General features: G+C 43.4%; 1 protein-coding gene across 2 annotated transcripts; it reads right to left on the minus strand.

Annotated features, from left to right (window-relative positions):
- Positions 1-20,662: 20,662 nt before the first annotated feature.
- PCDH8 (protocadherin 8) lies at positions 20,663-25,444 on the minus strand. 2 transcript variants are annotated; one of them, XM_049778759.1, is made up of 3 exons: positions 22,864-25,444; positions 22,190-22,397; positions 20,663-21,614 (listed from the first exon to the last, which is right to left on the minus strand). In XM_049778759.1, exons 1-3 carry the CDS (start codon positions 25,216-25,218, stop codon positions 21,241-21,243), a joined length of 2,937 nt encoding a protein of 978 aa, XP_049634716.1. In that variant the 5' UTR covers positions 25,219-25,444; the 3' UTR covers positions 20,663-21,240. The 2 variants fall into 2 exon arrangements, with proteins under 2 accessions (XP_049634716.1, XP_049634715.1); XM_049778758.1 differs by having other exon boundaries at positions 22,567-25,444.
- Between the last annotated feature and the right edge of the window lie 970 nt (positions 25,445-26,414).

Below are 26,414 nucleotides of genomic sequence, written 5' to 3' on the forward strand. Positions count from 1 at the left end.
GTGTGCAAGGCAAGTGCCTTCCCCACTATACTAGCTCAGTACCATATTGCATAACAAATGCATTCTCTGAAATTGGAAACCTCTCTGCATGAGGAGGACAGCTGGGCTTTTCAGCAAATTCCTCTGAGTTCTTGAGAATATGCTGCTTTTACCACGGAAATGGGAGGTGGTATTGCTTTCTCCATGAATACCGTCTCTTTTTTTCTGGTGCTTTAATATCTCATAGCACATTTGAGACTAATTTGGAATATTAAAAAAAGACCTTATAAAAGGCTTGCTATAACAAGAGAGAAATAATTAGTGAGTAACTTGGAACTATAGTATCTAATTTGCCACCATTAACACCAAAATTACTCACTGTATATTACAGGGATCAGGAGCCCAGACCCTAGAGTCAAATCAAATTCAAATTGGTTTGAATTTTGGCTCTTCCATATATTCATATTTTCTCCACGAATAGGTTACTTAACCTCATTGAACGATCATTTACAACAGCACCAGATTATAGGTAATACAGGATAGGCTATTAATATTATAATTGTACTTTAAATAAGACACATTTTTGTTTGTGCTTGTTCGTTGTTTTGCCCACCCTGCAGTGCTCAGGGTTACTCCTGACAGGCCCGAGGTACCATGTGGGATGCTGGGGATCGAACCCCAGTCAACCCCAGTCAATCGTATGCAAGCAAGTGCCCTACAAGCTGTGATATCAGTCCAACGTTGACACATTTGCTTTTATTTTTGGGTCACACCTAGCAGCCTGAGGCTTTTACTCCTGGGCTCTGAGCTCAGGGATCACTTCTGGAAGATCATATGGGTTTCTAGGGAAGAGGCCCTTGCTAGCCATATGCAAGGGAAGTGTCCTACATACTATACTATCACATCAGTTCCTTGAGATGATACTTTTTTGTTTGGGGGGATATTCTCAGTAGTGCTTAGGGTTTACTTTTTGCTATGTGCTTTGGGTTCATCCTTAGTGGGTCATATGTGTGTGGTGATGGATCAGCCAGGTGCAAGGCAAGTGTCCTACTCATGATACTCTATTTCTGCCCCCAAGACAAGTACTATAATTTACAATGTGTATATTGCCTCTATCTTCACAAAAATACAATTTTATGGTCGATCAGCATGTTTGATCTCAGAACCTCTTTCCATGCAAAAATAACTGAGAAACCTTGGTTCCTGAGGCCCACCAGGAGGTAAAGCTGAGCATCATTGAGTAAACCCAAAAAATCTTCCCCCATCAAAAATTACCTTTTGGGGACCTTAAATGATAGTAAAAGCAGGTAGGGAATTTGCCTTGCAAATTAGGCTAACCTAATGCAACCCTTCCTGAGTACAAAGTCAGAGTAAGCCCTGACCGACCACTCTGGGTGTGACTTGAAAAAGAACAAACAAAAATAATGTATCAAAAAATTACTAAGAACCCAAAAAAGCATCTGTTTTAATTAGGTTAGTCTTCAGGTATTTATTATATAAAACCCTAAAAATGAAAAAATGAAACAGTAGTATATAAATAAATAAAACAGTAATAGGTAACTAAATAATATAATTGTAAAAATAGCTATAATTTAAAAAGAAACCTAATGAGGAAGGAGTATTGCTTTTCATTCACACATATATATTATATATACTTTTTTTTTTTTACCATTTATTCAATAGAAGCTAATTGGAATTTCACAATTACTCTTGTATTCAAGTTGTTGTAGTATGTTACTTTTGTTAAAGTATATAAAGAAAATCTGACATTTCACAGATATGTAATTAGAGAACGTAAGAGTATTTTATTTGGTTTTTTTATTTAAACTTTTTTATTTCTTGGGGCCTGAGCAATCATACAGTAGGGAGGGCATTTGCCTTGCTTGTGGGCCAACCTGGGTTTGATCCCAGGCATCCCATAATGGTTGGTCCCTCAAGCCTGGTCAGGTGTAACTTCTGAGTACAGAGAGCCAGAGTAACCCCGCTGAGTGTTGCTGGGTGTGGCCCTCTTCCAAAAATTTTTCTTTGTTACTATGCCAAAATTTTATAAGTGGTAGATTACTACTGGCTAGTTGCAGTTGTAATATAAAATATGAAACTGCATCAATGAATTTCTCATCCTTTGTTATCTTAAAATCACTAATTTGGGCCTGGAGAGGAGAGTAGCATGGAGAAAAGGCATTTGCCTATGCATGCAGAAGGGTTGGTGGTTTGAATCCTGCATTTCCATATGGTTCCCCAGTCCTGCCAAGAGCGATTTCTGAGCATAAAGCCAGGAAGTAACCCCTAGTGAGTCTGCTGGGTGTGACTCAAAAAAAAAAAAACCATCAAAAATAAACAAACAAAACCACTAATTTATTTTGCACCTTGATTTGAACCATTTATCATGGAATGACTTTTAAAATATCACATATTAATCACGTTAGAAAATATAGTGTTTTTTTGTTTTTTGTTTTTGTTTGTTTTTGTTTTCGGGCCACACCCGTCTTGATGCTCTAGGGTTACTCCTGGCCTAAGCGCATTCAGAAATTGCCACTGGCGCTGGAGGGGACCCATATGGGGACGCCTGGGGATGCGAACCACGGTCCTTCCTTGGCTAGCGTCTTGCAAGGCAGCAGACACCTAACCCTCTAGTGCCACGCATCGCTGGGCCCCTGAAAATATTGCTTTTAAACACAATAGGCCATGTTTTGTACTGGGCAATGTCCATGGACTCACTTTCTTGAAAGAGATGTGAATAATAATGGGTACACTGACACCATAGCAGCTAAAAGCTGGCAATCCCAGATGGAGAGGGCGGATTAAGCCCCTGCTCTGCTGAAGCCATACCTGCTACTTTCACACGACCTCGAACTGCCATTTTGTTTATGACCCTGATGTCACTTCTTCTCTATGATTCTCTGCACAAACACCAATCTGAACCGAACTCTAAGTATGCCAGTATTTTGAGCTGATATCACCAATACTTTTTTGGACTGAGTGTGGGCACCTTACCTCCCATATTCTTTAATTCTGGGAGACCTGTCAGCTGATAACATGCCTCACAAAAGCTGTACTATCAGTAATAGTACTTGGAATTCTTGGACTGCATGGCTGCATTCGTGACTGCTCTACAACTTCATTTATTTGTACTGTCATCCCCCTAGGTACACACCAATTTAGATCAAATGTGTAGTTGATATCATTTAATGCTTAGAAACAAATGAAGTAACAGAATGGTCAGCTAGCAACAAACCTGCTGCCAATGTCTTAATGACCTATTGGAGATCCAATAATTCTCACAAATTTGCTTGTCATTGTAATTTTTTTTAATTTTCTTTATTCTCATCTTTTTTTTTTTCAATTTTTCTGTTTTCTTATTTTGGGCCACACCTGGTGATGCTCAAGAGTTACTCCTGGAAGGGGCCGGGTAGGTGGCGCTGGAGGTAAGGTGTCTGCCTTGCAAGCGCTAGCCAAGGAAGGACCTCGGTTCGATCCCCCGGCGTCCCATATGGTCCACCCAAGCCAGGGGCGATTTCTGAGCACATAGCCAGGGAGTAACCCTGAGCGTCAAACGGGTGTGGCCCAAAAACCAAAAAAAAAAAAAAAAAAAAAAGAGTTACTCCTGGCTATGCACTCAGAAATTGCTCCTGGCTTGGGGATCATATGGGACACTGGGGGATTGAACCAAGGTCCATCCTAGGCTAGCGCTGGCAAGGCAGACACCTTACTGCTCTTCATCACCGCTCCAGCCTTTTTTTTCCCAATTTTTTAAAAAAAAAAATATAATTTTGCTTTCACTTATCTGGAAACATGTATTATCATCAACTATATAAACTCTGTAAGTTATTTAAATAAAGTAAAAAATATTGATTCACTTATAATTATCTAAATTTTGAAACTTTCACATATATTAATATCATCAACAATCTTTTTTTTTTTTTTTTTGGGCCACACCCGGTAACGCTCAGGGGTTACTCCTGGCTATGCGCTCAGAAGTTGCTCCTGGCTTGGGGGACCATATGGGACACCGGGGATCGAACCTCGGTCCGTCCAAGGCTAGCGCAGGGAAGGCAGGCACCTTACCTTTAGCGCCACCTCCCGGCCCCATATCATCAACAATCTTATTTTTAGAAGACTTCAAATATTGGATAGCTGTAAAGTTCATAGGCTTCCCAAAATTTTAAATTTACTTTGAAAGAGACTTCCTTAAATTTTTTGTTGTTTATTTTTGGGTCACACCTGGCTTACTCAGGGCTTTCTCTTGGCCTTGTGCTCAGGGTTTGCTCATGGTGTACTTGGTGACCATAGGGGCTATCATGGTCAAACCCTGGTAGGCTTGGTGCAGGTAAGTGCTCTATCCATTGTACTATTATTCTCCCCCACATCCTCTATTGTTAAGACTTTGCCAAACAACCAAGCCTGAATAACCATGGTTTGCTTGAAATCATCTTTGGGTTTTTGGGAGACTTGTGGGGAGACTGTTTGGACCACACCTGATCATACTTGAGGGACCATATGAGATGCTGGGGATCATACTAAGATTGACCATGTGCAAGGTGAGTGCCTTAATCTCTGTACTTGGAAAACCATCATATTTTATGAAACCATAATATTTTATGATAATTATCATATTTTAAGATAATGTGGTATTCAGTGAGAAAGAAACTTACTAGGCTTGCAACATTACTAGCACTAACCCTATTGCTGTTGCTTGATATGACCATCATGCTTCTACTTACAACAAAGGTGTTTTTTGTGTACCTTCCATTTTGTCACATAGACTACAAATACTTGATAGTTGAGATTTAATGATAATACTAATGATAATAATAATATTTACCCTTTCATTGAGGCCATTGCTAAGGAAGCTTTTCTTTCTGTGCAAGGAAGACAATGTCTACCATTTTAGAAATCCTGCCTTGCTTATTCTAAGGAATTAATAGTTAGACCCATCATTTCTTTTTTTTTTATATAAAATCTTTACTTAAGCACCATGATTACAAGCATGATTATAGTTGGGTTTCAGTCATAAACAAAACATCTCCCTTCACCAGTGCAACATTCCCACCACCACCCTGCCTGTATTCGAGACAGGCATTCTACTTCTCTCACTCATTAATATTGTCATCCTAGTTTTTAGTGTATTTATTTTTCTAAGTGCACTCACCACTCTTTGTGGTGAGCTTCATATTGTGAGCAGGTCCTTCCCGCCCTCACCTCTATTGTCTCTGGGCATTATTACAATAATGTCTTTAATGTTTCTTAAAACTCATAGATGAGTGAAACTATTCTGTGTCTATCTCTCTCCCTCTGACTTATTTCACTCAGCATAATAGATTCCATATACATCCTTGCTTAGGAAAATGCCATGACTTCATCTCTCCTGATGGCTGCATAATATTTCATTGTGCATATGTACCACAGTTTCTTTAGCCATTCATCTGTTGAAGGGCATCTTGGTTGTTTCCAGAGTCTGGCAATTGTAAATAGCACTGCAGTGAATGTAGGTGTGAGGAAGATATTTCTGAATTGTAATTTTGTGTTCCTAGGGTATATCACTAGGAGTGGTATAGCTGGATCATATAAACCCATCATTTCTTTTGCATTTTCAGTGGAATACAGTGGAAAAGGGGATAAAATTTCTGCTTTGTTGTGAAAATAGTTTTTTCATTATGAACCTTCTGAAAAAAAAAAATAAAACCAGGAATCCCAAGGGTTCAACAACCATACTTTGCGAATCACAACTTTAATTCTCTTAAGAGTAAACTAAAAACCCTTCATAATCCTTGATATTAAAAATCAATAGATAATTAAATTCATTTCTGGTCTACTAGAAGGCTACAATATGAATTTTCCTGTCCTGCCAATGTTTGTTGCTGGAAAGAATAGCAGTTGTGAAATAAAAAAGAATTACATTTACTTACAGGTATTTATACATCACAAAGCCAACCTTACAAAGAAATATCTGAAGGTCTGGTCCATTTGATATTGTCAGGATTCTCTTAGAGCCATCTTGGATTCTTGACCTTTATTCCAATTTCATTGGGCATAAACATTGTCTTCTAGGGTTGTTTTCCCTGCTCTACACACTCCTTAACATCAACTGGTTATATCATTGGTGGAAGGGGTTCTTGGACGAGAAGTGGATGTCAGAAGCATGGTCCATTAATCCCAGACCTTTACATGATTTTCCCTGACCAGAAATTCATTCATATGATTAGAGTTTTATATCTGTGATTATGACTTCCACACAAATGTGGATCTGAATCTTGTCCAAGGCTGTATACAAGTGGGGAAAATGTGGGTATGCTGAAAAAGAATCTGTGGTATATATACACATTGGAATATTATGCATCCACAAAGAATGGTAAAATCATGTAATTTACTGCAACTTAGATGGAATTGGAGAGTATCAAATGATACTCTCAGAAGTATCATTCAGAAGAGTAGACTAGTAGATGACCTTATATACTGTTGTATATGAAAATATTTCTGTAAGATTATTCTTTGGGTCCAGAGAGATAGCATGGAGGTAAGGCATTTGCCTTGCATGCAGAAGGTCATTGGTTCGAATCCCAGTATCCCATATGGTTCCCCGTGCCTGCCAGGAGCGATTTCTGAGCAGAGAGCCAAGAGTAAACCCTGAGCGATGCCGGGTGTGACCCAAAAACCAAAAAAAAAAAAAAAAAAAAAAAAAAAAAAGATTATCCTTTGCCTGTTGGCCTGTTGTCTCACCTTGACCCTCCAGGTGGGGCGCTGTTGAGAGCCAAATAAATAGCTTAGGTTCCTGGCGTTGGGGGCCTTTTGCCAGAGTTGGCTGGCTGGCTGGCTCAAAGTGTGTTTTGGAGTTAGCAGCAGGCTGACAAAGGACTCTTCGCCCAATATTTTACCCCTTAACCCTCCTGTCTGTGTGGATTACTTGCTATGGATAAATATTACCAAGATCTCCCCCCAAAAGGGGATAAGAGGATGGGAAACAATTTCTCATTCTGGGAGCTCTTTGCAGATATTCAAACAATCAACAAAGGAGTAAACGGGACCCAACAAATGGGGCAACAATGTACCTTGTGTATATAGAGTATTATGTCAAGGGAACAGACAGTATCAAATGATAGCAAATACTCTGCACTAGATTACAGAAATGAGAATGTCAAAGAAAGGAGTTTTGGGGATAGGATGGAGAAAAAGATGAAGCAAACTAGTCATAATATATAGAGGCATTGATCAAGGACTTGGATACTTTGATGGTATAGAGTTGAAGTAACTGTAAACATCAAAACTGTAAGCAACAGTATTATTGTAAATATATGTTCAAACTGAGTAATTAAACCAAAAAATGAGTTTGATAAGGAGGCAGGATGGGAGCATGAGGAAACTTGGATCATTGGCAGAAAGATGATGACACTGATGGTGAATTCAGTAGTCCTAAAAATTTATTATTATTATTATTGTTGTTGTTGTTGCTATTTGGAGGGTGGGTTGAACCCAACAGTGCTTGGTGGTTATTTCTGGCTCTGATCTTAGGAGTTGATACTGGCAAAATTTGGAAACCATATGTGGTGCCAGGGAATCAAATCAGAATTGACAGTATGAAAACAAGAACCTTAACCTCTCTACTTTCTCTCCAATCCCTGAAACTCTATTATAATAGCAGTGTAAATCATGGGGCCTAAATAAAATTTTTAATAGAAGAAGGGGCGATGGAGAAGGTCGCACAATGAAAATATTATGGAATAAAAGCCTATGAAAGCCCTGGGCAAGCTAATAAATGGAGTGATCCTTCAAAGCTATACTCTTTTATTGTAGTTAGAAAAAAATTAAAAAACAACACTGTGTGCCTCATCAGCCAGAACTGACAAATGTTAATGCTTAGTCACATTCATTGTCGATCTATTTAAGTAAAGGAAATAAAACATTACCAACAAGATTTAAGTCCCCTAAGCCTATCCCCTTTAAATATTCATTTTGCATTTATTTTGAAGAATGGTGGTGAAGAAAGGACAGAGGTGGATAATCACCTTCTCTGATCCCCAAACTTACCCACCTGTTTTACTCAGCAAAGATGAAAACAACTGCTTTGCATGTAAAAAGTCATGATTTGCTCTCCAGCACTGCATGGTCATCAAAGCACTGCTGGGTGTTGTCTCAGTGGTCAATGAACAGAGTGGGGGAGGGGACAGTTTCCGCCTGCCCTTAGTACTGGCAGGAGTGTCAACAAAAAGAAAAAAGAAGAAATCAGAAGCAGGGGGAATTCTTTTTGAGAGGGCTCTGGAAATGCTAATTTTCTAAATTTAATTGCATTGTATAGAGATTTTGATGCTCCTTAAAACCTGGTTGCCCATGTGCTGCCTGGGCTTTTTTCGTCTTCCTTGTCTGATGATAAACCTGGAAATCTTGTGACTATGCCAAGCAAATAGGCAGTTATTTGCATGTATAAACAGAATAGAGAACACAGCTCAGTCTTTCTCAAACACCCTCCCCCAACACACACACACACACACACACACACACACACACACACACACACACACACACCCTTCATAGTCATGTGGATCAGATGTCCTTACTATTTTTTTTTTTTAGCTACATCTGAATCTAATGATGCCCTCAGCCTACATGCTTCTGTTCTATCACTCAGCACGTGGCAAGAGCAATGGGTTCTCTGTGGGGTGAAGCTGAATCAGAGGAAATATGAATCATAACTCCTTTGTGTCTCAGGACAGGGGCCTGGGATGCATGGGTAAAAGAGGTCAGCCATAACATAACCCCAGTGACTTGGTTGTTGAATGATTTAATGAACATAAGGCTGGAGATTCGTGTGGAATAAGTAGGTCCATTGAATAAGCATTAGAGAGGGTGAGGCAGTAAGCACACACCTGCATCTGGTGATCCTTTACTCTGAGAGTTCCTCTCTCCTGGATACCACTCATTGCCTCAACAAACTGTCCCTGAGGGGGTTATTTTAGAAGTGACTGAAACCGGCTGTAAAATGCCTTTACCAAGGCAATTTCATAGGTGTAAGAGTTAGGCTTCTGTCACAAAAGAGGAAAATAATAGAAATAATAGACCTCGATTCATAGATCCGCTGAGCATACAACTAGGAAAGCAAGAATTGTTCTGGATTTTCTTAGAAAACAGGAAGGAAATTACAGAGAATAAAAGGAGCATTTCTAAAATCTATATTATTTGAGAATTCAATAGAGCAAGCTAGGAATTTAAAGGCAGCTAAAAAGAGAAGAAAGGGTATTGTAGACATTTTCATAACTGGGCAACAAGTTGGGGGATGCTTAAAGGCTGCCAGATCCAGCTCACATGCCCTTCCTCTATCAGTTGATTATCTGGCCTTTGGAATACCTACCAAGTGACAGAGAAGTCTGACTTTTTGAGGTAGTCCATCAGTTCTGAGTTCTGCCATTGCCACTATTATGTAACCATATCTCCCCCATAAAAAATCTTAAAATGAGAAACCCTCACCTTCAAATCCCTCCTTTGAATGAATATTTTTTATGGGAGGGAGCTTCCCAAGTGGTTCTCAGGGGACCCTGGGGGGGCCCTCCCAGCAATACTCAGACAACCAGGCTGGCAGTTTAATATAAGATCAAGAGATGCAGTGCTATTCTGGTCTTAGAGAGCAGTAGTTAGGCCCATACTCAGCATGAGCTCTAAACATAGTACTCTCTCCCAATTCTAATATTCTTGGACTCTGGCCCCATAGGTTCGTGTACAGCTCAGAGCTGTGAGCAGCACTCAGAGGTAGCCTGCTCATTAGAGAATAGTATTAAACCGCTCTCAGCTGGTTTCTCCAGGCCTGCTTTACTTCCCCGCTTAGTTTCACCTGTGTTGTAGTAGTGCCTAGTGGGGGCCACAGATAAGATAAAGATCCTATCTTGGTGGATGAGAAGACCACTTTCATAAAGCTATAAGCTCCACACTCATCCTTTTGAAAAAATTTTAAATCTCTAATCTCTTTGTATTTGTCCTTTGTACTTGTAACAAAGAACTCAAGTTTCTAGGACACTGGTTTATGATTACGTTCTTTAAAATTTTAAATTATTTTAATTTTTTATTAGGATTTTGTGATTTACCATACTGTTAATAATGGTTTCTCATGCACAAATTTCATTTCATTTCTTTTCTTTTTTTTTTTTACCACTCTGCTATCTCTATGGCCCCAACATTAAAACTATTTTTTTTTATAAAATCTTTATTTAAGCACCATAATTACAAGCACGATTGCAGTTGGGTTTCTGTCATAAACAGAACACCCCCCCCCCACATTTCTAATTCACACATCCCTCCCCAAGGACACAACACTCCTCCCACTCCACTCCTCCCCCAATACTAACTCAATTGTGTGCATCAATTCTCCTATTACGTTGTCTTTGGACGTTTGTTACTACCTTTCTGTGTTCATTATACTTCATACCAGAAATACTACATGGCTTAAACCAGACAGATCAGAAAGAATGTCTTGAAACCAGAGCAATAGTACAATGAATAGGGAACTTGCTTTACACTAGCTGACTTGTTTAAAAGATCCCCAGCAGCCAATAGGGTGTTCTGAGCTCTATCAAGAGTGGTTCCTTTTTTTTTTTAATTTTTCTTTCTTTTTTATTAATATATTTATTTAAACAACTTGATTACAAACATAATTGTAATTGGGTTTCAGTCATGTAAAGAACACCCCCCTTCACACAACATTGCCATCACCAATGTCCCAAATTAAAAAAAAAAAAAAAAAAGTAATTCCTGAGTGTAGAGCCAGGGTTAAATTCTGAGCATCACTGGTGTGTCTGTTTTTGGTGTTTCCCAAAAAACTTTGAAAGAGGGCAGAGGGATCGTACAATAGGTGGGGCATTTGCCTTGTATATGGCTGAACCAGGTTCAATCTCAGTATCCCCTATTGTTCCAGGAGTCTGCCAGGAACCCATCAAGAATAATTCCTAAGTTCATAGTCAGGAGTAACCCCTGGATATGGCTGGGCATAGCCCCCACAAATATTTTTAAAAAGAAAAGAATGTGTTAATTCTACACTATGGGAACCATAACCTAGAGCTGCTACTCTAGAGCAGTGGTTTTCAAAGGTTTGGAGCATTAGTATCATCAGGAAACTTGTTTTTTGTTTGTTTGTTTGTTTGTTTTGATTTGTTTGGGGGGGCACACCCGGCAGCGCTCAGGGATTACTCCTGGTTTTATGGTCAGAAATAGCTCCTGGCAGGCTCAGGAGGCCATATGGGATGCTGGGATTCAAATCCCCGTCCTTCTGCATGCAAGGCAAATGCCCTACCTCCATGCTATTTCTCCAGCCCCATCAGGGAACTTGTTAAAGAGACAAAGTCTAGGAATGCTTCCCTACTTCTCAATCAAAAATTTCAGGATTGGGACCAAGCACTCCCATACCAACCCCTCACCCACCTCCACTTACTGAGTTCTCCAGAGGTGCTGATTTGAGACTCAGAGTTAACGATGCCAGTGTTTGTGACCTTCACTCACATCCATATTAATAGAGTTTATGAGCTTTTCAGAACTGAGATTCTGGCTGTTGTAGGCTCCTGATCACTTCCTTCCTGAACTCCAGTGCCTAGCAGGATTCTCTTGCCACAGAACAAAGGTAATAATATACCAAGAGCCACAAAATAAGATTTTGGGGCTAGGAATATATCTTAGTGTTATGTGTGTTATGTGTGTATGTGTGTGTAAATTTTCTGGTCAAGCACCAAGGCCCTAGTACCAGCCTAGGAAACCAAAAAAATATTCAGTCTCTAAGAGTCCACAAATCTGTTTTTTGTATTATGAACAAGTAACTGAAATCATGATTTAATCAAAAAGGTTTAAACATTGGAAAAAAACAAGAGCCACAACTAACATGAACATAAAAAGCTGGCTAGAGAGGGCCAATTTGTGTTCTAGTTCTAAGGTGGGACCAGGCTCAAAAGAAAGCATCTCTCTCTCTCTCTCTCTCTGTCTCTCTCTGTCTCTCTCTGTCTCTCTCTCTCTGTCTCTCTGTCTCTCTCTGTCTCTCTCTCTCTCTTTCCCCTGACCTTCTGCTATTTGCTGGTTTCTCCACCTCTTGGAGAGCACTTCCCCAGCAAATGATTGTCATGGACACCCATACCTCAGATTGTGTGCTGCTGGGACTTAAAAGAGAAATCACTTAAAAATAAGAGAGGAATGGGGTATAGAGTGAGTGCTTTGTATATATGTGGACTCCCAGTTCAATCCTTGTTCTATCTATTCTCTTTCTCTTAACACACATTAGGACAGTGGTGTAGGGTCACAAGCACTTTGGTGGCAGTGATGTACAGTGACATTTTACATCAATGCTTTAAACTTGTTAACCCTACTACCTAAACTATAATTTAAAAAATATGAAAAAAGGAAAGGAGCTTGAGTTCCATAAGAACCTGAAAATATCAAGGAGCTTATGTAAAATGTGATGTTTACTATCTTTTCTAGAGAAATGTAGGGAGAGCTGACCATAGGGAGGAATGACAAAAAGAGTGACTCTGAATTTCTGTAGGGCAGGAAACAGTAAGCCCAGTCCTTAACATTTGGTGGCACTTTAGTATCTCCATGATTTTATTCCCACACCTCCAAGAATGCCAGTGATTTGGGACTTTTTTCTTTAAAGTACAATAAATCACAGGAGGTTGAGTGATGGCTGTAAAGATAAAAGTGAAATTGTACATCCACCCACTCACCCAGACAGAAGCAATAGTCCAGTTCTTCCTGTGACAGTGAGGACTCGGTGACATTCACTTGGAGAAATGCTCATCCCTTCCTAGTGACTCTACTAGAACAGATAGAAAAAAAAATTGGTAATCAAAAAGTGCCTCCAGGAGACCAACATTCAGCATAGAAATACCTTAGTGCTTTCATCAGCATTGAGGTTTACTGGCTTTACCTAGAAATATGACAACTATCTAAATTATTTGGACTACCAAATTTCAGTTTTTAAAGAGGATCAAACCATATTAAATATCTGGCTATAAGTGCCAAGGATTTCTGGGAATCATTTTGAATTAGGTCTAAAAAATGCTTCAATATGTTGAATGGAAGACAAGAGGACTTAACGTTGAGTAGACAAGGTAACTTGTAGATCACCTTCTGCTTCCTTTAAGCATGGCTATCGGCATTCCACTAGCTGGGCTGAGTAAGATGCTAAATCTTTTAGTTATGTCTGATTAGGTGGCCTATTTAGCACAGACCTCCTGTGGCAAGATCAGTTGACTTGTAGCTACAGTTTCTTGACTTTGGTATGTAATGATGACCTTTTGTGTTTGGATTAATAAATCATTCCATTCAGCAAACTCTCTTATTGAATACTTAGTAGGTTCTGGCAAGTGTACCAGGTTAACACCCTAGTGGGATAGAGAGATGACAGGCTTGGATAGGCCTTAATTTCCTGGGCCAGTGGGGCAGATTGTAAATGGAGCAATGACTACCTTGCTTGGTAAGCTCACAGAGAGGTGTGTGCACAGGACACTGCCTTGCCTGGCTGCTGGCTATTTGAGAAAGCTGGAGAAATTTCCTCTAGTGAATGGATTCTCAGAATATTAAAGGATAAAAAAGTCAATGGAAAGCAAAGGGTTTGATGAGGAAAAATAAGGAAGGGGGGAGACAAGGGTCAAAGTTTAGAAAGTGTGGGCTACTATGGTGGATATCATTGTGAATTTTTATGATAAAGTCAGTGGAAAATCACAGGGGTATAACCAGAAGAGTGTGAAGAGTATATGTTTAGAATATGCATATGCTTCTTTCTAGGAGCAGTAAGGAGAATGGAGTGGAAGGGAACATGTGATAAATTCAGAAAGAGAAGATAGTTTTGTGCTGGGACACAGAAAAAGTAATGCGTGTTTGTATACAGTAGTATGCCTTATTTTGTATTAAACAGACTTAATTTTAATCCCATTCTTCCTATAACTAGCTGTATAACCTTGTCAAGTTACCCTTCTCCCTGAATTTTCTTCTCCCCCAATGCATGTGGTTCAATGAGTTGTTGTGAGGATTGTGAGAATCAACTGCAAACTACTTGGTGTAGCACCTGGAGTACAGTAATTGCTATCATCTATCTATCTATCTATCTATCTATCTATCTATCTATCTATCTATCTATCTATCTATCTATCTATCTATCTATCTATCTATCTATCTATCTATCTATCTACCTATCTACTTATATATCTATTCATTTATCTATCTCCTTACGTTAATGTTTTTAATTTGGGAGGCCATACTTGGAAGTACTCAGAAATTACTCCTTGCTCTTCTCATGTATCACTCCTGACCCTGTGCTTAGGGGATAATATATGGTGCTAGTTTCAAACTGGGGTTAGCTATGTTCAAAGTAAGTGCCGTATCCTGTACTGTCTTTCTAGTCCAGATATTCTTATCTTTGTTCTTGTTTTTATGTAGTCATCCTTATTTGGATTAAATCCATCCTTCTCTTCCCCACCTCCTCTCCTTCATAAATAAAGCAAGCACTGAAACAAGTACTTGAGTAGGCAGGAAGGGAGTTGATCTTGGAAGTTGACCTCAGGAAGTATAAGTGACTAGAAGTGGGACAGGGAAGGAGAAAAGCTTTATCTAGTCATTGTGAAAACTGGAGCTCAGATTCACTTTGGAACCCTCAGGGAACAGTAGAGAACATGGCTCAAAATTGTCCTGCCAAGGGATAGGAAAGTGGGGTATTCATTTTCTAACACCTGCCCTTGATTGTCTAAGGACTGCCCCATTGGTGTTCAAACCCCAGGCATTCCAGACTGCCCTGTATACTGACTGAAAAACTATAGCCATGAATTGGGGGTGGTGTGAAATTACTTCAAGCCCTCTCCACATCTCAAGTTGAAGAGACAGCTGTATGAGCCTACAGAGTGCCACTGCATAAATAGAAGTGTTCCCTGAAGTAGAGGTGAACTCAGAGGACATAAGCTGAACATGTCCTACTGCACTGGGATAAAGAGACAATTAAATAGCATTTAGAAAGGAGAATCATAAGATGTGGATGAATGGAAGTAAGAACTAGATGGATTTCTGATGGATGAGTGGAATTTTAAAATGACTTTTGCATTTTGAGTATGGTTGAAAATGCAGTCTTGTTTTTGATTTGAAAACCATTTTCAGGGGGGCATAATAACATTATGCCCCTAGAGAACATAAATACTTGTAATCTTGTAAACTAATGTTACTTCAATTAAGATATGTATATTAGCAAGAGAGAGGGAAAACATACCTTTAAAAATAAATAAAATGAAACAAAAAATATAGAGAAAGGAGAGATGTCATAAGGGGATATGATTCTTGCCTTGCATGTGTCACACCCTGATCACATCCCCTGCACTGTATTTGATTCCCCTGCACCCCCAAGAATAAGCATTAAGTACAGTTGGGTGTGGCTGAACCCCTCCAGAAAAACCATTAATATAAAGAGGAAAATTCTGAAAGACAATGGTAGGAGGGGGGCATAGTTTTGATATGAACATAATAAATTTGAGGTGCCAAGTGCCATACTGAGATGGGAAATGAAATTTCCCTATGTCTGCATTAAGTATTGTATTGCAGGCCTCACACTATGACATGATGGAATATTTTAAACAAGTTTTGTGGAAGCAAATCTTATATTTTTGATAACAAGTAACATTTTTTTCCTTTCTGCTAAAAAGGTACATTTAATTTGGTGGTTTAAGTGATGGTTTTTAAAACAGCCTGGTGTCTCTTTCTACCTGCTGTTCACTTATTAGTTGACTTTGAACCTTTGGCAAATTCCATTGCAGATATTTTTCTTGGAAGAAAGAGAATAACAAATACTCCTTTGAGTTATTGCAAAACTGTTGAAATCCAGACAATATTTTCAAAGCCCATCTGAGTTGTTGTAAAGCACAGTGCCCCATCGAGTATCGTATTACTTTGCTTCAGTTTGATTTCAGAACTTCCAGTCTTCCAATTATCCTGTTGTTACTGAGCTCAGTACTAAAGTACTAAAGAATATACTTCTATTCTAAAATTTTTATATGATAAAAGTTTATATTTTCCAACTGAGATAGGACCAATATTTAGCTAATTATGACATGGACTTTATCCTGACATATATGTGTATATATGTATATATATAAATAAATAAATAAATATATATATATAGTCATGTCCATATGTATTTGACTTTGATGATGTGCATCCTGTTTTGTTCTATTTCAGAAGGCATTTTTCAATAGATGCTGAAACAACTTACATTTTAATTTTCTGAGTGGTTTTACTAATGCATATAGGAAGCATTATAGGAAGCATAGAAAGTAAATCAAGCCAATAGGACCAGATACAAAAGTGTTAAATAGGTTAAAACCTTTTCTATCAAGGTGAACTTTCACTTTTCCAAGGGCCTTCCCATGTGTCATTAGTGCCCACTGCCTATATATATATATATATATATATATATATATATATATATATATATAGAGAGAGAGAGAGAGAGAGAGAGAGAGAGAGAGAGAGAGAAAGTTGGGTGGCCTTTGCCTTGAGAAGCACTTATGACACTATCACCACCCCTAAGGTTATGGGTTTGCCTGTGATGTTCACTTCAGCCATGCTCCATGTAGAGTGATGTCATACCTGAGTTTCGGGTTTATAGAGTAAAAATGGAGGAAGTACAGAAAGCAAACAAGTGTTAGAATAAATTTTCCCCTAGTTTGTTTCATCCCTTTAACCAACTAGGCTGCTCTATTGTTACAGAAATGGATCCAAAGGAAAGTAAGGGAAGAGGAAGGAGGCCATAACTATGTGGGTATTCTTATCAGATGTTTGAGAAATGTTCGACATATATTGTTTTATTGTAATAATGTAATATAATATTTTAATTAATATATATTATAATATTAATTTTTAAAAGCACTAGATTTCCTTCTGTGATTTATCATTGGCTCATGGTATATAATATGTATATAGATATATATTGAATATATATATCTATATATATATTTGGATTATAGCTTAGTATCTACCTCCATAGGTGTCTAGTTCTTACCAGACCTCTCAAATTCCAGCTTCTCCAACCACCGAAAGGATCTCTCTAGTCATCCCTTGACTCCTCCCCAACTTGTATCTCCTCACAACCTCCAGATGTTTGCACCGAGTGTGAGAGTTGATTTTTGTTGTTTCTTTGCCTATTCATTAAGCATTTTATTTTCTTTAAAAGGTGCTTGAGAGTGAACACTTTTTTATTTTTGTTTTGTTCTGTTTTTGTTTTGGGGCCACACTCTGCAGCTTCCAGGGGTTACTCCTGGCTCTGCACTCAGGCTTGGAGGACCATATAGGATGCCAGGGATTGAACTCGGGTAGGCTGTGTGCAAGTCAATTGCCCTACCTGCTGTGCTATCTCTCTGGCTGGAGAGTGAACATTCTCAAGAAGAGTAGAAAGCCTTTCATTTAGTTTATGCCTGACAATTCCTGCAACTGGCTGCCCTTTAGAAGATCCCCCACCTCTTATTGTTTTTTTAAAGCAAACAATTTTAAGAATTGAATTATGTGTTTGTTTTTTAAGTTCCAGGGAAAAAGTAAGGTCTTTTAATGGTCATATCTCTAAGGGAAAAAAATGACAATAACCTCACAGAGGTTTTGAAAATAATATTTATTTTTTGAGTAGTGAAATGGTTTGCACTCTCCACAATAAAATCATGACATTGACATTATTTTACCTTTGAAGGACAAAAAAGGTAAACATGTATAGCATGCATGCTTTTAGACTGCAGCGTAGGCTTATTCATTCTCTGCACTGCTTTGCTTTGGGGTAATAAAGCTGTGGATATTAAAATGGGGGGTCACATGGGGGTTTCTTCCTTGGGGCCATATTTTCATGTTTCTGGAACAGTCTGGCCTTTTGCTATATCCATGAATTGCTTTTAGAACTTGAGGCCTCTGCAGCCTAAGCTTGTCAGGCACATGCCAGGCTCAGGAGCCTCCAGAAACCACTGAACTCTGCACAGGCTGTGGGTGGCAGAGTACTTACGTGTGCCCACCCTGCTGTTCTGCTTGAAGCTACCACTGATTTCAATTATGACTTCAACAGGCAGCTTTGAGGGCTCCTCTATTCATTATAGTGCCTCACGCTCTATAATTAGTAATAAAGGCACACAGGCACTTCACAAATATAAAGAGCTAAACAATAATCAGGCAGTAAAGGCAACGTACTGGGACTTTTCCATCTAACTCTTTGTTTCTTTTGAGTTAAAAGAAAAGACTTCTTTTGTTGTTCGATTTTTCTTTTAAATCTTGAATAATCTGGGTTTGAATCTCATTTTCATCACTTGTTGTCAGTGCGGCTCTAAGCATTTACCAAACTTCGGTGTGCCCTTCTTTTCTTATCTGTAAAATGGAGATAATGATAGTCTCATTTTATGGAGGTTAGGGTTAAATGAAGATAATTTATGCAGTGTGCTTCATACAGAGTTCCACTAATGTAAAACCTTGTTCAGTAAATGCTGGCTCTTATTATCATCATTTTAATTTCAAATCAAATGAATGCATAGATATAAGAAAGACATAGGCATTGTTTTTTTTAAATGTGTTTTTTGGGCCACACCCATTTGATGCTCAGGGGTTACTCCTGGCTATGCACTCAGTAATAGCCCCTGGCTTGGGGGGACCACATGGGACCCCAGGGGATCGAACCATGGTCCGTTCCTTGGCTAGCGCTTGCAAGGTAGACACCTTACCTCTAGTGCCACCTCACCTCATGTGTTTTTTAAAAGACTTCCATTATGTTTATTTTCAGACACATACAAATAAACTAGAATATTCCACCATGACCTGCATCATCACCAGATCCACACTTGTATTCTTGTTAGCACTGACAATGGTCAAGATTTGAACAACATCAACAATATTTCATATAGCCTCCTATATTTTCTTCTAGGTGCTCTTTTTTTGACCATGCCCAGCAGTGCTAGGGTTTACTCTTGGTTCTGCACTTAGAGATCACTCGACATTTTTTAGAGGGCCTTGGTGTCAGGGATTAAACCCAGGTCCCATGTAAGCAAGAAAAATGCTTTATGCTTTATTCATTGCACTATCTTTTCAGTTCTTGTTTTTATTATTTATTTATTTATTTATTTATTTATTTATTTATTGGCCACACCTGGTGACACTCAGGGGTTACTCCTGGCTATGTGCTCAGAAATTGCTCCTGGCTTGGGGAACCAAATGGGACACTGGGGAATCAAACCACAGTTCGTCCTAGACTAGTGCGTGCAAGGCAGATGCTCTACTGCTTGTGCCACCACTCCAGCCACTTGTTTAGAACATTTTTTTTTTTGGTTTTTGGGTCACACACGGCAGCACTCAGGGGTCACTCCTGGCTCCACACTCAGAAATCGCTCCTGGCAGGCACGAAGAACCATATGGGATGCCGGAATTTGAACCAATGACCTTCTGCATGAAAGGCAAATGCCTTACCTCCATGCTATATCCCCGACCCCTTGTTAAGAACATTTTAAAGAAAATTTTAAGCATCACATCATTTTCACTCATGATTGAAGTGTCTTCTTGATATTAAAATTCCTCATATGTTATGAGGATCTTCTTTTTCTTTTTCTCTTTTCTTTTGGTAGTGCCAGGCATGTTGAACTCAGGGCATTACACATGCAAAGCAATTGCTCTCCCACTGAGCCACACCCCAAGTACCTGAGAGCTTCTTTTGCTTTTGATTTATTATGATTAGTACTCATAGTTAAGAGTTCTTTGACACCATTTGTCTTTTTTGCTTGTTTTTGGTTCATAACCAGCAATGTTTAGGGCTTACTCCTGGCTCTATCCTCATGAGTTTTTCCTGATGGATTTGGGGAAAAATATGGGTTTCTGGGGATAGAACCATAAACAAGGCAGGTACCCTACTTGCTATACTATCTCTTCTGCCCAGGTACCAGGCTTTCTTCATTGGGAATCTATTTTCTACTGAATTTATTGCAGTTAGAAACTACCTACATTTATTCAGTATGGAAATATCCCAAACAATTTCTTCTTTTTCTTTTTTCTTTTTTTGATGGGAGGATATTGGGCTACACCCAGTGCTGCTTTGGGCTTACTCTTATCTCTGAACTTAAAAATCATTTCTGGGATGGTGTGTGGGAACATATGGATGCTGAGGACTAGATTTACGTTTGTCACATGCAAGGCAAGCAGCCTACCTTTTGTACTAAGCTCAGGACCTTTTTTCCACCTTTTGATAGATGCTTCATAGATATGTATTGAGTAACTAAATAGGGAGAGAAATTTTATAGCATGTCTGATGTATATAGTGATATAAATAATTTATTATTTTTAATTATTATTTTTTTTGGTTTTTGGGCCACACCCGATGATACTCAGGGGTTACTCCTGGCTATATACACTCAGACATCACTCCTGGCTTGGGGAACCATATGGGACGACAGGGGATCTAACGGCAGTCTGTCCTGGGTTAACATGTGTAGGCAAATGCCCTACCACTTGCACCACCACTTCGGTCCCTGATATACATAATTTATAAGATCAATAAATACTTTGTATATTTAAATGAGACTTTCCAATACTTGGAATCCCTCAGTTTTTATAATACCATGAACATTAATAATGCCCACATAATTAGCACTTGAAAGGAGGTTTAACTCTGGTACTCAAATTATTTGTGAATGTCTGACTGTAAGCGACTTCATGAAAGCAATTAGCAGATTCCTTAAACACATGACAAATCTTTATTACTGTGCTTATAAGTGACACGGTTCACAGAAAACCAAATGTAATTAAATAACATTGAACTTGAAATCTACCACAGACTCAAGATGTACAAGTTATACTTGGCAAGGCAAAACTTTTCAAACACTAGGTATATTTCAGGTGAAAGATAAATTTCCATTTAGTAATTCCAACATTTTTTTGTCTTACAGACAGTTCCTTTGGCAATAACTTCCACTTCAGCTTTTATTATATAAAAATATAACAAAATTTCATTATATACAAACATTACATTACACCATGTACAGGTTAAAAACACTAAGAAAATGGCAAGCTGCAAGAGAAATTAAAGTCAATAGCATGATAAGAAAAATTAAGTACTGCACACATTTCATAAAAATTACATTAACTACATTTTGTTTGCAAATACCAAACAGTACCAATGTGATTGGAAATTGCTTCCAACGACTTCTTTTTAAGGCACATCTTGCATATTTATATATACAACACTGAAACTGGTCAATAACTTAGGGGCTTCTCGGAGTGACCTGTATATGTGTGAAGACATGCAGTTCGGGATTACACATTTTCATCAGCTTCCTTCTTTGGAGATAGGTACCTGGCAGGGGGAGACTGATAGAGGGGCACCCCAATCTCCTGCAAGTCTGGGAGCCTTCCTGGACGGGGAGGGGAGAGCAGGGTGACTGTCCTGTCATAGTCTCTGTGCAGCACTTTCTCATAGACACTCTGCAGCCCCACTGTCTTGGGCAGCTGTGCTTGGTAGAAATTGTCTCTGCGCAGAGGATCCCGAGGCAGGGAGGTGCTCTTACAGAAGGTGGACATCTGGGCAGGAGGGTGAGGGGGTGGGTGAACGTTGGGTCCTCCGCAGGATGGGCTCCAGCAGCGGTCAGAGTGACCCAGGATCTTACACTCAGCGGTACACGCCCACAGGCCTAACAAAATAAGGAGAAAGACAAAGATATTATTACAGGGATAATATACACCCACCCACACCACCATTTTCAGGAGGTCAGGCAGGGTCTGCAGGGCTGCAAAAGAAAAAACCATTTTTCCTTTGTGGATAAAGACACAATTCAAGATTTGAAAAGAAACCTGGCTGCCTGTAAAGCCACCTTAACCTAAAACTAAGCTTTTGCTTTGGCTGGGAAGAAAAAAAAAAAAAAAAAAAAAAAGCCAAGAGAATTCCTCTCTGCAGAGAGCCATCACACTAGCTTTGCCAAAGAGGCTGGAAAAAGCCAATCCTTAGGGCACCGGTACTGGGAATGTTGCATTGGTGAAGGTGGGTGTTCTTTATATGACTGAAACCCAACTACAGTCATGTTTGTAATCCAGGTGTTTAAATAAAGATAAAAAATAAATTTAAAAAATTCAGAAAAGCCAGGTAGGCCTAGATGAACCCCTAACTCAAACAAAGAAAGCAGCGCAAAAGACACAGGATCTGGGGGAAGGAGCAGGTGGAGGGTGGGAGAGGAAAGTTGGAGGAGAGAAAGAAAAAAGAAATCCTCACCACTCTGCATGTGGTTGATGAGATCCTTTTTCAGAGCGTCCCCACTGATGTCAGAATCACTGTCGTTGAAATCACTGTCCCCTTTGCCGCTGTCTTTGCCGCTGAACTTCTCAGCTTCCCGACCCGAGATGGTGTTGAACGAGTGTCCTTTCCAGACCGCCACTGGGGGTGCCGGTTCCTTGCCGAAGCCAGGAGCGGCACCGTAGGGCTGTAAACCCGGTGAGAAGGTACAAAAAGAGAGCACAACAGGTTAAGCATCCCCTCCCCAGGCCCAGCCAGCTGACCCGGTCCCCTCCGAGTTTCCTCCCCTCCAGGTCCCCCAGCCTGTCCCCGGAGCACGGAGTGGGGCGCCCAGCCGAAGGAAGGAAGGGCCTCACCTCGGCGTGCGCGCCGCGGAGCCGCTGCTGCCCCTCGAAGTGACAGGCGCTTTCCCCAGTGGCGCTGCCGCCCTCCGAGCCCGGCACTTCGGCCGCGGCGACCGTGGGCGGCGGGGGCGCGTCGGCCGCGGGGCTGCCAAAGGGCGCTTTGGCGCTGCCAGGGAAGGTGAGCACGTCGAACATGTTGGGCCGGGGCCCGGTTCCCCGGCCGCCGGCTTCCTCTGGGGAGCCAGGCACCGAGGCTCCGCCGCCCGCCGCCCCGGGCCGCTCTTCCCGGCAGGGCCCCCCTTTGCGCACCTCCTTCTTGCGGCGATTGCAGGTGGTGGCGATGGCGATGATAGCGGCCAGCAGCAGCGTGCAGCTTCCCGCCAGCACGATGATCACGATCAGCGGCGTGTCCCATTGCAGCGCGGGCCCGGACGCTGCGAGCCGCGAGCCCGGAGGGCGCGAGCGCTCTGGGCTCCCCGCGCCGCTCCCGGCAGCCGTCGCCACCGGGCCCCGTCCGCCGCCTTCGGTCACCACGAAGCTGACGGTGGCCGTGGTGGAGAGCGGGGGCCGGCCGCCGTCGGAGATGACCAGCAGGGCTTGGAACACGCGGCCCGGCGGCTCCTGCGAGAGGTCGCCGGTGAGGACGATCTCCCCCGTGTGGCGCCCGACGGCGAAGACTTCTCGGGGTTCCTGCTGCAGGAGATCAAAAGCCAGCTCCCCGTTGGCACCTTCGTCCGCATCCCGGGCCTGCACGCGCGCCACCGCGGTGTCCTTCGCCGTGCGCCCCGGCACGGCCACTTCGAGGGAACCGTTAGCCGGCACGGGGTGCACCAAGACGGGCGCGTGGTCGTTCTGGTCCAGCACCCGAACTTGCACCAGGGCGCTGCTGGAGAGTTGCGGGGAGCCTCCGTCGCTCGCTTGGATGCGCACGTCGAGCTGGCGCAGGGTCTCGAAATCGAAGCTGCGCAGCGCGTAGATGGCCCCGGTGGCGGGGTCCACCGACACGTAGGTGGACACGGCGTCCCCCGAGCGGCCTACCTCGGCTTCTAGCAACCTGTAGGTGACTTGGCCGTTGCGGCCCACGTCGGGATCGCGGGCCACCACGGTGGCCAAGTAGGCGCCCGGAGGGTTGTTCTCGCGCACCGACACCTCGTAGAGGGGCCGCGTGAAGACGGGCGCGTTGTCGTTCTCGTCGCCCACGCGCACCGTGTAGGGCCTGACGGTGCGCAGCGGGGGCGTGCCGCGGTCCTCGGCCACCAGCGTCAGGTTGTACTCGGAGATGCGCTCGCGGTCCAGGGCGGCCGCGGTCACCACCAGGTAGCTGCCCGCGTAGGCCGGCTGCAGCCGAAAGTGTTCGTGCCCGTAGAGGGCGCAGCGGACCTGCCCGTTGGCACCCGAGTCCTTGTCCGAGGTGCTGACCAGGGCCACCAGGCTCTCGCGCGCCGCCCCCTCCGGCACCAGCGACACGGCCCCAGCCTCGAGGGTCCCAGGCCCGGCCGACGACGCGGCGTCCGCCCCTCCGAGAGCCGCGGCCGCCGCTGCAGCCGCGGCAAAGGGCGAGGCGCCGCCGGGCGCACCCGGGGCGGCCAGTGGGGTGATAGCGATGTCGGGCGCGTTGTCGTTGACGTCTCGGATGCGCACGATCACCTTGCAGGTGGCGGCTCGGGGTCCCGGGCCGCGATCCTGGGCCCGCACGTCCAGCTCGTAGGTGTCCTGGCGCTCGTAGTCCACTTGGCCGGCCAGGGTGAGGCGTCCGGAGCGCGGGTCGAGGCGAAAGAGGCGGCGCGCCTCGGGCGGGGTGCGGGCCCCAAAGGAGAACACCACGTCCCCGTTGGGACCCTCGTCGGGGTCGGCCGCGTCCAGGTCCAGCAGCAGCGAGCCCACGGGCGCGTCCTCCGCCAGCTCCACTTCGGCCACGGCGCCCTGCGGGAAGGCCGGGCTGTGGTCGTTGGCGTCCAGCACTCGCACGCTGAGCGCGGCGGTGGCGGAGCGTGGCGGGCGGCCGCCGTCCTGGGCCACCAGCTCCAGGCTGTAGGTGGCCTGACTCTCGCGGTCCAGTTCCTGCAGCAGCACCAGGTCGGCGCACTGGGCACCGTCCGCGCGCGTCTGCAGCTCCACGCGGAAAGGGCTGTGCGGCTCGGCCAGGCGCACGCTCTGCAAGCCATTGGCGCCCACGTCCTCGTCCACGGGCACCTCCAGGGGGATGCGCGTGCCCACGGCCGCGCCCTCGGACACCTCGACGGGGATCTGCGAGCGGGGGAAGCGCGGCGCGTGGTCGTTGACGTCTCTCACCTCCACCTCCACGTGCACCAGTCGGAACTGCTCCTGGGAGAAGCTGACCACGTCGAAGGCCAGCACGCACTGCGGGGCCTGGCCACACAGCCGTTCACGGTCCAGGCCCGCGTCCCCGACGGTCAGCTGCCCGTCCCCCTCGCGCACCCGGATCAGCGAGCTGTTGAATTGCTTCATCAGGCGGAAGCTGGTGTCTCCGGACACTTTCATATGCAGGTCCTCGGACAGCGTCCCGATGACCGTGCCGGGCGCCTCCTCCTCGAAGGTGCTGTACCGAACCGTCTTGCTCTGGGCCACCGAGAGCACCCAGCAGAGGCTGAAGAGCTGCAAGGGGAGAAGGCAGGGGCTGCCTCTGCGCTTGGCTAGACTCATGCCGCCAGCCCTAGAATTGCTCTTCTTCCCGAGGGCTCCCTAGGTGGAAGAAAGTCCTCTCTCTCCTTCTTCGGCTTGGCCGGTGCAGGAGAAGTCTGCGGGGCTGCAGCTCTCAGCTCCCCGCGGTCTCGGGAGGACGCGCGGACCAGCCTTCTCTCAGCCCTTCTCTCTCCCTTCCCTTCTCCACTCCGGAGCTGAGCAGCCGAGCGCCGCCTCCGCTTTTATAGCAGCCGAGATGCAAATAGTCCCAGCCCCGCAGCCAATGGCAGATGCGCCCTCGCGCCGCTCCTACGCCAGCATCTGACAACCCCTTTAATGTGGAAGGGCTTAGAGAGGGGGAACAGGCAGGGAAAATGAGGGAATCTTTGCTTTGTTTTCTTTTTAACTCCTTGTCCTCGGCACCCCACCCCACACAGCCGCCCCCCCCCCTTTTCTGGTTGCGCCCTGGAGGTTGAAAAATCTGCACAACTCAATGGGAGGAAAAGGAGAGGATGGTTTGGTTAATTGTGCACCCCATGTGTCTTGGGACACCCCCCCACTCTCCCACTTCCCCCTTTCTCTGCATTTTTCACCCCCAGAGACTTCCGAACGCTCGCAGCCGGCAGCTACCTACCAGTCTCTGTGACTTGTTCTGCTAGTGAGGCTCTTCTCGCCTCCCCGCCCACTTCCAGCAGCTTCCCACCGAACCTGGAATAGTCTCTCGATCAGGGAGTGTAAACTATGAGGGGAAATTGATTTTATTTGAATTTGTGTACGCGGTTGTGTTTTTGCTCCTGGGAGCCCCGTGATCAGAGCTGCCACTCCCCTTCCAGAAGATGTGTTAGTATGCATGTCACTGACCTCCCCCCCCCCCCAAATGGCTTTCTTAAGTTTCCTGGGCGCTAGCCGGCAAGGAAAAGGAAAAAAAGTTCCAAATAGGATTTAGCATAAGCTTGAGGAGATTTGGAAAGGTTTCAAAGATCAGACTGTATCAAAGGCTTATGAAGCCCTCGTTAGCAGTAGAAATAGAATGGCATGGCAGGCAATCCCATTGGAGGCCCCAATGTCTGTATTATTTCACCGTGACAAGCTATGAGGAGAGAACGTTGAACAGTTACCACGGCGGAGTTGGGCTAACTTGAATATAATGAGCAAAGCCCACATGCATCCATTATGTTTCTCTATTCATCCCCAATCACTGCCATAACTCTCTGGCT

Source organism: Suncus etruscus, chromosome 8 (genome assembly GCF_024139225.1).
Source record: "Suncus etruscus isolate mSunEtr1 chromosome 8, mSunEtr1.pri.cur, whole genome shotgun sequence".
NCBI classification, from domain to species: domain Eukaryota; kingdom Metazoa; phylum Chordata; class Mammalia; order Eulipotyphla; family Soricidae; genus Suncus; species Suncus etruscus.